Source organism: Amia ocellicauda, chromosome 2 (genome assembly GCF_036373705.1).
Source record: "Amia ocellicauda isolate fAmiCal2 chromosome 2, fAmiCal2.hap1, whole genome shotgun sequence".
NCBI lineage: Eukaryota > Metazoa > Chordata > Actinopteri > Amiiformes > Amiidae > Amia > Amia ocellicauda.
Genome location: NC_089851.1, coordinates 46619876 through 46633806, shown reverse-complemented (window position 1 = coordinate 46633806; position 13931 = coordinate 46619876). Strand labels below are relative to the sequence as shown.

The 13931-nt window shown below is 39.1% G+C and overlaps 1 protein-coding gene across 3 annotated transcripts; it reads right to left on the bottom strand.

Annotated features, from left to right (window-relative positions):
• Positions 1 to 429: 429 nt before the first annotated feature.
• cdv3 (carnitine deficiency-associated gene expressed in ventricle 3) lies at positions 430 to 10017 on the bottom strand. Of its 3 annotated transcripts, none has more exons than XM_066687030.1 (5): positions 9611 to 10017; positions 4465 to 4541; positions 3776 to 3915; positions 2767 to 2926; positions 430 to 1660 (listed from the first exon to the last, which is right to left on the bottom strand). In XM_066687030.1, exons 1-5 carry the CDS (start codon positions 9803 to 9805, stop codon positions 1516 to 1518), a joined length of 717 nt encoding a protein of 238 aa, XP_066543127.1. In that variant the 5' UTR covers positions 9806 to 10017; the 3' UTR covers positions 430 to 1515. The 3 variants fall into 3 exon arrangements, with proteins under 3 accessions (XP_066543127.1, XP_066543134.1, XP_066543142.1); XM_066687037.1 differs by having other exon boundaries at positions 4465 to 4538; positions 9611 to 10016; XM_066687045.1 differs by having other exon boundaries at positions 1526 to 1660; positions 2715 to 2926.
• Between the last annotated feature and the right edge of the window lie 3914 nt (positions 10018 to 13931).

Genomic DNA, 13931 nt, shown 5'->3' with positions numbered 1-13931 from the left:
GCTTTTTAAAAATGGTGCAAAGGAACCAAAAATGACAAACTGCGAGGGTAGTACTGAAACCAGAGACACTTGATTGCCTTTTGAGTGTTAACCTAGTTTTTATTTTATTGCCCTTGAGCACTTGTCCATGAATGTTAGAATATTTAAAACTGCTACCTCCTCCTTCCACACATGCACTTTAAACCACGACCTGCCTGACAAGTTAACCATTTTTCTAAGGGCACATAAAGAATAGTGTCCTGAGACAAGCAGAAAACCAAGACTACAAACTGTTATTACTTTTACAATTTTGACTATTACTCTTTCATGGTTAATGTCAAACAAATTACAGGAGCACAAATGCTAACGGTTGGCATTATACTTTTACCTTGCCTATAATAAAAGTAGGGTATCAAAATGCATCTGACAAAGAATACAATGGATCTCTGAAAGGGTTAGGTGTCGTTTATCAATAATTGTTTCCATGTGGTAGAATGTATTTAAAAAAAAAAAAGAATGTCTTAAACCAGCATCTTAAGAAAATACAGCTACTCCAGTGGGGAGACAATATTTTCATGTTGAAAATGACAATCAGAGACAAACAGTGAAAGATGCAATGACAGGGTAATAAAACATTTAGGAGGGTTATTATTGTATAGATTATAAACTACATCTTTAATGTTAACCATGAAATGGTTTGCCAATGTGAACAAAAAAAAAAATGGGAGGGGTGGGGTGGATAAACAAAAACCAAGGAGTTTATTTGTATATTCTGTGGTTACTCAAACTACAGCTCTGTACTACGCTTTTACACAGGGTTGCAGGGAAAGATCATTCTGAAGTGGTGCATTCCAGGAGTGAGCTATAGCCTATAAAATAAAAGTAAGATTCTTCTTCGAGGACAATGCACAGGACTCTAGTTTTAACAGTAAGGCCACTTTAAATAGTTATTCTTGTAAAGCAGATCATAACCTTTTCCCTTTCCCACAGTTTCGCAAATGTCCCTTTCTTCGGGCATAATGTCTTCAAGTTCAAAACAGAAAAAAAAAAAAAAAATCAGTTGCCCTCCTTGAAAAGCAATGGCATTCTCAGGATCCAACACAAGGTGAGTGACTCAGTATCCATTGATGCACACCTGAGGTAGTAGCCCCTGTCACAAGGCTATAACTCCCACCACAAAAACACTTTGAATTAATTGTGCAGTTTGGCTGCAAAATTGATTACAAAACCAGTAGTTCGTAAAACCTCTGTGCTGCTTGGCATTTCATAGCGATTGTTAAAACCAGATACCTTCTTACCAACTTTTTTTCTAAGTATGATCCACAGTAGACAAAATATATATTTGTTTGTTATTATTTCCTGTTCTGGTGCTCTGAGACGAACATGTTCACAATGGCCCTCATGTTTGGTCTTTGCCAGCCGAGTCTGGTCGTTTCTGGCCCGCTTCCGTAAAGGCAGATGTAATCCATAGCTGTAGTTTAGTTACCATGAGTGATTGGATGGGTACCAGCATTCCAGGAAGATGCGAGTGCAGTGTTACTTGTCTCCAAGGACAGCGTACTGGTTGTCAAGCTGCAATTGCTGAGCGGGACCCTTTGCACCGCCGCCACCGCCACCGCCTTCCTCCCGTGCTCTGTTCTTGTGTTTCACTACTTCAAATGTTTTCTCCATTTCTCTGTCCCTACAGGCAGAAGGGAAGACATTCAGAGAAATCAATACTTGTTCTTCAAATATTAAGAGAGTTAATGCAGTGTATTCCATTTTGTTTTCCAATTAAATTTACCATTTGGTTTATAAAGTTTTACATTGCGATCAATAAATAAAACACGGGTGTGAATAACATTTCCTCACTTGCTAAGTTAATCAATGGCTTCCAAGGTAAAAGGCTGTTGTAGGTGTACTACAATAACATTTTACAACTATTAACTAGAATTAATCCCCTAGGTTTGGACTGGGCATACACAGCTCTGGAAAAAATTAAGAGACCACTGCAAACATTTCTTAAATCAGAATCTCTACATGTATGGCAGCCATTCCATTCCATTCATATTTTTTATTAGGAATTTGGGAGAAATGTTGTCAGTAGATCATAGAATAAAACAAATGTTAATTTTACCCAAACACATACCTATAAATAGTAAATCCAGAGAAACTGATCACTTTGAAGTGGTCTCTTATTTTTTTTCCCAGAGCTGTAAGTATTGAATGTAATATAAAGTGGGTACACAATTGAAATACTAAAATTACTATAAAATATACAGCTTTGTAGTAGAGGTCTCAGGACCAATTGATTAAGAATTTCCTGTGTCTTTATGGGGAAAATTCACCATATTTTTTAACCCATGTCGAAAAGTAAATGCCACATGAAAACTGTTAAGGCATCAGACATTTAATAAATTAAAAAAAGAAAAGAAATGCACACTAACAGGCAGGGTTCTTTAAATGAGAATTATGGCTTCAGCACTGAGGATACTTACCAAACTGGATGTGGTTTCAGTTATAAATGAACTCGTTTTGAGCACAATTCTGATGTGCCCCAGCCCCACACACATAAGCCACAGTAATAACCTACGAATCCTCAGTATCACAGACCAAAAAAGCAAGCTGTGGGTAAAAGGTTTCTCAACAATACAATACACTCGTGCACAACGCACAAGAATAACACTTCTTCTGCTCCTGTAATAAATTCTGAAAATCCAGATTACTTTTAGAACAAAAACAAAAAGTTCACAAACCTTGTGTAAAAGTTTAAGTATATCACAGTCGAAGGCAGATAACTACACATACTTTTTGGTTTCTACGTGCTTGGCGGTGGCTTGCAGGGAGGGGAACTGGGTATCACTGAAGATTTCAGGGGGCCCTTGTGCAGGCCCTCTCTTCGTCGTGGTCAGCCTGGCTCCAGGGGGTCTGTACACGCCTGATGGCTTTGGTTCGGGCACTTCAACTTCTACAGGGAGGGAAAAATACATTTAAAAAATCCAGATGAAGTGCCAGATTGCTTCAGAAACTAAGGAATAAAATACAGATCGATATTGGCTTTCATTATCTAGTCAGTTCATCAATGGATGTGTGGGGGAGAAATATAGAAATCCTATTCTGCCTTTGTCCTTTGGTGTGCTGTTACTCCTAACTTGGTTATCAGCAGTTCACATTCCTTTTTTGCAACATATTATCTGCAAAGTACCTTCTAATGCAACTGGCAATGTAGAGGTTAATTATTATTCATGAATATTGATTATAATATTGATGAGATGGGAAGGCTTAGTTTAGAATGCCAATGAAATCACTGCTAGTTATCAGAAATGACCATTCAGACAGTTTGTAAAATATTAAGGCCCCTTGGACGTATGTCCCAGAGGGGGTATAAAAGCTTTGTTCCGTCTTAAAACTTTTGAAGAACAGTATTATGCTAGCCTTAAATCTTGAGTTGTGCATCTGCTGTTCTTCCCGTGCACGTAAAAAATTCTGATTAGAACTCCCGACTCCAAAACTTTCTTCCACCACAAAAGGATCTGAAAAATGTGTCTCTTAATGAGAACAGCCTGTTAAAGCCACTTCACCTCTAATATTTAAATGTTTTAGTATTAGACTGATAAATCTTTAAGGTTTCTTTGCATCTTACCAAGTGTTCGCTTTATTTTTAGAGCAAAGAGGATGTAAATGGAGTCGATCTTTTCTCTTCAGAGGTAAAAACAGATTAATGTTCAGTTTTTCCCTGTGCTCTGCAATATCTGACTCACAAATGAAAGTGAATGAAGCCCCACCCGGAGGAGAAACGGGTGCCCACCACACTTACCCACAGGTGCAGCTGCCACAGGGGGCGGGGGGCCGGACTTGTTCCAGGGACCTGTTGTCTTGTCCCCGCTGATCAACATCATTTCCCCATCTTCCCCCAGCTCTTCCTTTTTCTCATACTCCTCCTCTTCCTTTTCATCACTGTCAATAACAGAATCTTGTCACTTACTGAACACCAGTGTCTGGTTTGTGTGATTTACACAGGTGTCCAAATTAATGTGACATGCATAAAGTGATTCTGTGATTTAGAAAATATCACTAAGCTGAGGCAGTAATGTGCAAGTTATTACACTGCTTCTGTTCACAATTGCAACAATGTTAACTTTTCTAATCCATTTTACCTTCACTTAACACACTGGTCAACTCAAATTATGGACCTTGCTGTGAAAAATAAAAGTAAATGCAATATCATGTAGTATTTTCAATCATAAGAGAATCCAGATACGTTAACTGGACCAAATACACATTTTTAAAAATACATTGAGAAAAAAAAAGAAAGATTTCAAGCACCTGTAAAGTGACAGACATTTGAAAGCATGACCTGTGACAAGGTTTGAGTGATTTGGTGGCACAAAAAAAAAAAAAAAAAAAAAAATGAAATAACCCCCCCTTTCAACAATATATGGCAAACTATTTTGTATAGTATGCATCCGCCAATTCTATAAAGATGAATTTAGCACTGAATCTTACCTCAGTTGTAGAGCATGAACCCTGAGTCCAGTGTAGTCTATTTCCTTCTGCTCAAACTCTTTCCATTCCTCATCCTCCTGCGGGAAACAAAAGCATGCCAATGATTTCTCAAGAATCACTACATCCCTAGAGAGCGCAAACCCAGACTACACAGGATTGCAGTGACTAATAGAAGTTTTTCTGCATTTATGATCTCATTTCCCTTTAAATGTATTGAGCCGATTGGTTCTTAATTAACCTCTGAAAAAGCAGTTATTGATCACACCGAATATTTTTAACTTAATCTTGATGGACCCACCTGTCATTCAAATACAAGAGTTAACCCATCCCATTAAATGCTCACCCTCACCTTTCCATATCCTATCTGAACTCCATTTAATTCTTTCTTTGCCCAGTTTAGATCAAGGTGTCCATATTCACACTGTGCATTTTTAACAGTAGACAACTAATTAACAAGACAAGCACTGTTAAGGAAAGTAAGTGCTAAAAACTGAAAGCACTGCATTAAAAGATGCGACAGGAGTATTTTTGGCAAACTAAATAAAGACAATAGAAATGGACCTCAAGCACAATGTCAGTTCAATTAGCAATCAAGTTAGAAATCAAACAGATGTTCATTTGGGATAAACTCGACAGCTTACGGCATTCTGAATACAGATGTCGGTTGCTGCGAAACAGTCACCGAGCTGAAGGAGTTTGCTCAGCGATGGCAATCACTTAAGCCACTACCACAGCCTGCCAACAAAGCAATGCCATTCATGACATTTAACTACAGTTTTTCTTGGGAAACTAAATTCCCCTCCCCAACTCATTCAGATACTGAGAATACAGCTGACGGGACATACTTCTGGCAGGAGATCATGATCATGATCTGACAGGTAGCAAATCGTTGCCATTTTGCAGGGTTAACTGAAAAGCGTGGCAGGGGGTCATTATGGAATGAGGGATTACTGCTGTGTGAGCACTGGGACACATCAGTAATTTTAAATGCAAGGGCTCCATTTCCATTGATTTGAAACAGCCAGTGAATACAACAGGTGAGCAAACATGGCCTACTGCCATGCCCACCACGGCAGCGACGCCTCTGAACACTGATCAAACTGCAGCTGAGGGAACAAACTTTGGGATACAGACCCTTAAGATACTGCCTTCATGTCAGAAAATGTGCCAGTTCTGAATTTTAGTTTTAAATGTGCATATGGCTGAAGGTCCAGAAGAACACTGAAGGGACATCTGTATTTAATAGAAAGGGCAGACTGCGAACACAGCTGGATTGCAAGAGCACTGCACGATTGAGCACGTCAGCTATGTTAAATGATGGTTAGTTACAAATTCGTACAACTTCAGTGTGGAAAAACGCCATTTTGAAGGCAGGGCAGTTTTGATTTGTTCTAGGCCTGGTCTGCATATGTTTGCATAGTCCCATATAGAAGGGTATTTGCCCCCAACAAAATTTGAAACCGTGGCTGTACTTCACATTCTTGCCTTGGTAAAGTTTGCTTTCTGCCAGAAATTAGCATAGCAGAGTCTTGCCAAGGCAATATAATTCTGAAATGCATTATTACTGGGGGGCTATAATTACCAATTTTGTGCTTTAAATATTGTTGATGTGCTAACATTTCAAGAATTAAGAAATATCACAATTTTCAGTGTTTACATCAAGATTTCAAGACCGGGGTCGCCATTTTGGTATGTTTTGGTGCTGAACAAATGCTTCCGATTGGCTTCTTTTTTTATTATTTTGAAATACAACAGTAACCCCCATAAGCTAAAACTATGTGCTAATCACTGTTCATTTGACAGTCATGCCCAGAGAAAGAGGAATAAAAAAAAAAAACTCAAATTAAAACAGTTCAACAGATTGTACCACACACTGATCTGCACAAACTGTACAAAAAACTTGTTTGGAAATGTAGAGAAGGATTCTTACCAGAAAAACAGGTTGGATTCTGAGACTGAAGGAGATAAAATGCCTTACATATTAAAGACTCCAAAATAACTGTGTTTCTTTCAAATGTGTCATGTCATCAACAGATCCAGGAAAGAGGGTGTGATTTATAAGGAAGCTAGCGAGGGTACAGATTGACTTGGCGAGGACAGAACCGACATGCCACACACAGCAAATCAGTGAAAACAGTCGGTGCCTTACGTAACTGAGCAGCTCAGAGTGTGCTGAGAAAGCTTACTGAGCTTAATTTAAATCATTTGATAGGTCTCTGTAGGACAGCACTAGGGAACTTAACACTCAGGGACCAAGAGAAGTTTTTTTCACTCATCCATTAAGTTTTAATTTCTCAAATGACCCAAGATGAAGGGGCTGATTGGCATTAAGTCATTAACAAAATCAAAACAAAAATATCCATGTTCTGACAAATAATTAAATATTAGTAAATTCCAGACATATTTCCTGCAGGTGCCATCCTGATTTGCTCATTCTGACCACCACCAATTAAAATACCAAGAGGCCCTCCTAGTGGCTCGGGAGGAGTGAAAGTGAGAAAACCATTACAGGGATTCTTTCACTCAGCTGGTCAGTGACATTTTCAATCCATGTAAAACATTTTTACATGGTATAAATCCAGCATTTAAAAAGAAATGGGATTGAATGGAAATACAAAAAAAAGGATGCAAAAACCTTGAAACAAAAGTAGGAATGCTTTTAAGAATACTCTACTTAATGAAATTGCTAGATTAATCAGAAGCCACAGATGCGTCATTCTGATGTTTATAAGCAATATATATTTGGTTGTTAATTTACTTTACCTTCTAAGAAAGAAAATTACATTAAGCATTATGTGGATGTTTTAGGTTATTAGGTTGCTGTATCGTTGAAACAGAAATGCCTTTCGAACAAGGGCATCAGATAAATGTGATGTCATTATAAAAAACATTTTTTTTTATAAGAGCCTGTAAATCAGTTTCTCTTTTTTGAGGATGACATACTACCATTGCCTTAATATTACTCAATGCAACCTCTTAATTTAAAAATTGAGATTGCAGTTTGGTTTAAATGTAGAAATTCACTGCAGTGGGGAAGATGTCCATGATGTGGCACACTAGAGGTTTAGAAATGCAATGCTGCAATTGCTTTTAATATAGATTTCAAACCTGCATAAAAACTGATTTTATTTTACTATAGTTATGATGAAAAGTATAAAGCAATAAACCCTACCTACTTTGTATTATCATCAGCATTGTTTTTTCCTATTGTTAATGAAAACCAAAGATAGGGAACACGAATGTGACCAGAAGCAGGTATATGGCCAAATGGGTTAAATGAAGCTCACCAATACTGTAACATTTTATACAAGAGTAGGGCGGTCCCAATTTAAGTAAATTCTGTATTATCAGGACTTCTACTCAAAGTGGAGTTATCCATTTTTTTGTCACTTTCGTCCAACTAATTGTCTGGTTAATTGCATTCCTTTAACCAATAAAATTTGTCCTTTCAATCCCTTATAATTGATTTTGTTTAATATGATTGCAAATCAGTAGACTTCATACAGTTGTACTCTTAATGTTGATGTCTGCAGTTACTTATACAATGTATCCAATGTAAACAAGTTACATTTTATGAGGTCAGAAGAAAAGTGAAAGATTTAACAAGCCACCAGAAAAGAAAAGAGCACACAAAACTCTACAGATACAGATCACTTACCAAACCAAGATTGTAGTAAGACTGAAAATTAAGCTTTATGTAATAATGGACATCCTAAAACCTGGTGTCTTGGAAGGCCCAGGGCTACATTAAACCAAACACCTGTCTTACTGCAAAGGGACAATCTCGGGTAAGACATCCCCTATTCTAAACCAGCACAGCACTGCACTGCGATTTCTGACAAAGGGAAAAACTGCCTCTTCTGGTTTAGCTGCAAACCCAGACATACATGGCAAATGTCAGTAAATGAAACAAATTACAGGCTTATTTTAGGTGTTTTGATGCAGAACTCCAAGAGGATCACCAATCATGAAAGTGTTCACTCGAAATATGTACATTTTTCCTTATACACCATTTTAAAACATTTGAAAGGCTAGAATAAATGCTAAAATTGAAATAAAAACTGAAATACATATATTGTAAGCATACCGAAATGGTTACATATGCACCTTTCACAGAAATAAATTGTCTTAAACTCTAGGGAGTTGCTCCGAGTGCACATTTTCTCAAAATGCTACAATGAATGAATTACCAGACAGAACATAAGGCTTCTCATAATACAAGGTAAAGAACTACATTTTTAAACAATGGCTTTAACGTTATTATGGAGACGAACCCTGAGGATGTAATGTCACAGATTACTATTAAAGCATAATGGGAAATCCCTAGCTGAAGTCTGACTGAAGTCATTCATTCTGTGACAGGGCTGTACTTATATGAAGCATCTGCAGGGATCCATCACAGATTCTAGGCCACATCGGATCTGCCAGCGGAATGAAAAGAAAGCCCGTTTTGCCGTGCTTCAGATGACCCTGAATGACATTGCAACCCACGTCTGATGGGCAGGGGTATTATAATGCCATATTTCCATAAAACACCGCAATGAAGTTGGCGAAAAAGCAGGTAGGTCTGTCATTTCTCGCCCAGTGCAACGTGGTCGCCAATACAGGAGCCATGCGTGGCCGGATCCCGCAGACAAGACTGCCACAGCTCCCTTCCGCGGCTATAAAAGCCAGTATGGGTCATGTCCGTCTAAATAATTATACACATAAAGCGGATCAATCGACGTATACATTAAACGCAATACAATGTCATTAAAATAGTATGTTGATAAAAAAATTATATATATGAAAGGTGGATGTAATTGCACCGGTCTCGATTTAAACAAGAAAGAGCACAGATGGCGAGCCCGGAGTTGGCCAGTTTCGGTGCGGTGCTGAACTGGGATGTGATGTGGTGTCGTGCTCGGCCTGCGTCCCGGCATCCCTGCTGGCATATGCTGCACCAGCTGACTGTACTACAATGAAGAAGGGAGAGGAGGCCATTCAAATCCCCGAAACTAACCCAGAAACGAGCGCTGTATGTACCAAGGCCTGCGGACTGCACAGCGGTGCACCAGCGCACTCCCTACGACACTGCACTCGTTTCTAGGTTTGTGCTGCCGCGCGTTTCTCTCTCTCGCTTTTAATAATCAGCGGTAAGATTCACCTTTTCCTGCTGGGCGTCTTGATTTTCGTTTTTCGTCGACTTCTCCTTCTCCTTTTTATTTTTCTTTAGGGTAACTGGTCCGGGGGGAACCGCTTGCTCCTTGCCTTTGGTTTTTTCTTTCTTCTTCTTTTTGTCCCGCTTGGCAAAGAAATCATCCAGGCTCTTCTCTGCACTACCAGTAGTAATATCCGCCATATTTAGTTTTTAAAAATTACAATAAAAAACACTTATTTATTTCAAAATCTAGAGCGTACGGATTCCCAAATAATAGGAAACCTTTACTCGAGCCGGTCCTCTATACTAGGTTTCTTTTCAGCTTTAAATCAAATGACAATTACTGTTACATCTGTTCCCTGCCTTTCCTCCCTGACTAACATGCTCGAAAAGCAAACCGGATGCGCAACCTAGCCCTTCTGCGTGTGCGATGGTGAAAATCTATGACTGATAAAGCAAGTGACCAATCACACAACAAATTAGTGTTTAACGAGCCAATCATGACTGAGTGAAGGCGGAACTACCGGGGAGTAAGGGTAGGTTGTGAGATGGAACATGAGCATGACTCTCACGGGTGCAGCAAGTTCTTTAGGGATTATTTTTTACAAGGTTCTACGCTATTATATACATGCAATGCATCTGGTTTCTGAAACGGCTCATTTTAACTTTTCAGCGTAATAAGAAGAATAATATGTATATTTATTATTGATTTATTTAAAAGCATATGCCTCAGCTGTTTCCAACGTAACTTTAAACCCTGATTTAGAAAAGCAAAGGGAGTTACTGACTGACACAATTAACCAGTTTATCAAACTAAATTATGAATCTGAACATGTAAAACAAATATATAATTTGACACAGAAAGCATATATATGGACCACTTTCTGTCTAAAATAAGAAAAAAGATATACGACTCTTTTTCTTGTGCTTTTCACATAAATTAAACCATAATGTTAAATTATGCATGATTAAAATGCAGTGGGATAAAATGAAAGACAACAAAAGGTTACAAACGATACAAGGTTATACCAAGTAAGACACAAAATGCAAGATACATTCATTTAGTTTACTCCGTTGCTACTACACTGCATTTAAACTAATTAAAACTTCTGTTATTGATACAAAATTACAAATGCATTTCCTTAATGTGTATTGCACCTTCTTGTCAGAAGTATTAGGACAACAGAACTACTGTGATTAGTTCAAGCTTTGTGACATGGAGTAATTGTGTGGACAGACGTGAATGTCCACACTTTAAATTTCCTTGAGTTTGGGAGAACAATGCTGTCCAAAATTTCACAATACGTACTGCTATTCATGATGCCTGCCACAACAAACAGGCGCAGAGCTGGGTTTTATTCCCTAAGGAGGTGAAGGTCTTTTGGACTCTAAGGGAGACATTTACCTTTTTATACTTTGCATCAGTTCCTCAATCACTGCTTTGAACATTATCACACTTTCCTGTAGAAACAATTTCTAGATTGATGTAGGTTAGGGGGGTTAGTGTGTACCTGAATTATGATGCTATTTGTTTCCTGATTTTGCTTTCATTAGACAGACAGAAAATATACATTAACAATCTAAATTACCTTTTCTTTATTGTGATTGTTATTAATTGAGCATTAATGTTAATGTCTGCAGGCCTGAACTTAGAGATTATGTAAGTAAATGCAAAAAATGTCTAAGACACTCTTAAAATAGTTTACAGACTACCTGCTTTATCATGGAGTAGACAGAGACACCACAAGTAGAGTCAGCATTTATGTTGTTGTTGTTGCTTAACATAGATTATTTGATATTGAAAAACAAGAATTGGGCAGCATGCTAACTTGCATTGTTGAAGGTAGGTTACAGTGCAGTGTGACATCCTCACAAGAAGAGAAATTGAATAAGAACACGGCATTTTGAAATCAAAGATGAACATAGAAACCCATTAATAACTTTAAGCAATGCTCAAAGTAAGCTTTGTGTTTTATAATCCAGCACTTTTGTTCTTTTCTTTATCATCGGCAGAAAAATAAAACCCATTATAGTTTCCCATTACTTAACATGGGGTGTGGAAACTGTTGATTAGTGCTGTATATTACCCAAAACAGAAGTATTTACAAGTTGCCACATAGAGACACAGGAAAGTAAAGGTGAGAGGCAGCCATCTTGTTCTTTGACTAGTTTCAGACCAGTCTTAGAATTGCTCATTTTGTTTTAAGTTTGCCTAAATTGAAGTTAGCATTGTCTGTAGTTTGCCTAAATTGAAGTCAATTCAGTTCAGCTGCTGAGTTGGTGAAAGTAAACAGATTGTAGATGGGAGATTTTGTCTAGGACTAGCAGGAATTCTGTTGCAGGAGGAGCCAGGTGTGGCTAGTTAGGTGTGAATTTGGGGCAGGTAGACAAAAGCTACTTAAAGCAGCTGTTGAGAAAGAGCTGCGCTGTTTCTCGGTCACAAAAAGTTAAGCAGTTGACTAGGCAACAGGAACCAAGGGACTTAAAAAAACACACAAAAAAAACGAACATTTAGAAGCATGTGGCCACTACAGTGTCAGGTTTGCAGAATGATTGCCTTCCTGGATGAACTCATCCAAGAAGTTTTCATTTGTGAACGTTGTTGACAGGTTGAAATCCTACAGATCAAGGTTCGTGATCTTGAGGCTCAGCTTGTTGATCTGCGCTGTACTAGGGATATAGAAGAATTGGTCAATCAGCCCATGAGAGAGATGGTGTGCACACCAAAACCTAGGAGAGTTGAGACCTTAGAGCAGGACAGCGTAGAGAACTGCTGGGTTACAGTAGGTCGTAACCGCAGAACAGGGTGTGCACAACCCCTAGAGACACCCCAAGAGCTAGAATTGCCCAACAGGTTCCAACTGCTGGACACCGAGTTGCACAGTGACAGCACAGAGGGTGATGGGGGGGGCAGTTGTGCACCAGAGCACCATGGTGCCCACTCCCCCCCAGAAGAGGGAGGTAGTTATAGTAGGAGACTCAATTCTTAGAGGTGTAGATTACACAGTGTGCTCTAGTGACAAGGAGAGCTGCATGGTATCTTGCCTGCCTGGTGCTCAGGTTGCAGATCTCCCTAAACTAGTAGAAGGGCTACTGGCCAAAGCCGGGGGGAATCCACGCTCATGGTCCACATTGGAATCAATTACATAGGAAAAGGTAGGACAGAGGTTCTGCAAGACCAATTTAAAGAGTTAGGAACAAAACTAAAGAGCAGAACCTCCATGGTAGTTTTCTCCGAAATACTTCCGGTACCACATGCCAGGCCAGGGAGACAGGTAGAGATTAGAAAGTTTAACACGTGGTTGAAATCTTGGTGTAGGGAAGAGGGGGTTAGGTTTATGGAGCATTGGTCTTTCTTCTGGGATAGATGGGACCTGTACAAACCGGACAGTCTACATCTAAACAGAAGGGGGGCTAATGCATTGGGAGAGCATATGGGCAGAGAAATTGAGAATCATTTAAACTAGGGACCAGGGGGGCAGGGAGCTCTGACAATGGGAGATGTTCCTCTAAGGAAAGAAAACAAAGGGAAACTGCTAGTAGGAAAGTCCTGAAATGTTTGTACCTCAATGCCAGGAGTATAAGGAACAAGATGTTGGACTTAGAAGCCACAGTGCTGGCATGTGACTATGATGTTGTAGGAGTGACAGAAACATGGCTTACAGAAAACAATGGGGATAAATACAAGTTGGAAGGATACACACAGTTTTGGAGAGACAGGCAAAATCAAAGAGGAGGTGGGGTAGCATTACAGTGAGAGAAAAAAGTATTTGATCCTCTGCTGATTTTGTACGTTTGCCCACTGACAAAGAAATGATCATTCTATAATTTTAATGGTAGGTGTATTTTAATAGTGAGAGACAGAATAACAACAAAAAAATCCAGAAAAACGCATTTCAAAAAAGTTATACATTTATTTGCATGTTAATGAGGGAAATAAGTATTTGACCCCTTCGACTTAGTACTTGGTGGCAAAACCCTTATTGGCAATCACAGAGGTCAGACGTTTCTTGTAGTTGACCACCAGGTTTGCACACATCTCAGGAGGGATTTTGTCCCACTCCTCTTTGCAGATCCTCTCCAAGTCATTAAGTTTTCGAGGCTGACGTTTGGCAACTCGAACCTTCAGCTCCCTCCACAGATTTTCTATGGGATTAAGGTCTGGAGACTGGCTAGGCCACTCCAGGACCTTAATGTGCTTCTTCTTGAGCCACTCCTTTGTTGCCTTGGCTGTGTGTTTTGGGTCATTGTCATGCTGGAATACCCATCCATGACCCATTTTCAATGCCCTGGCTGAGGGAAGGAGGTTCTCACCCAAGATTTGACG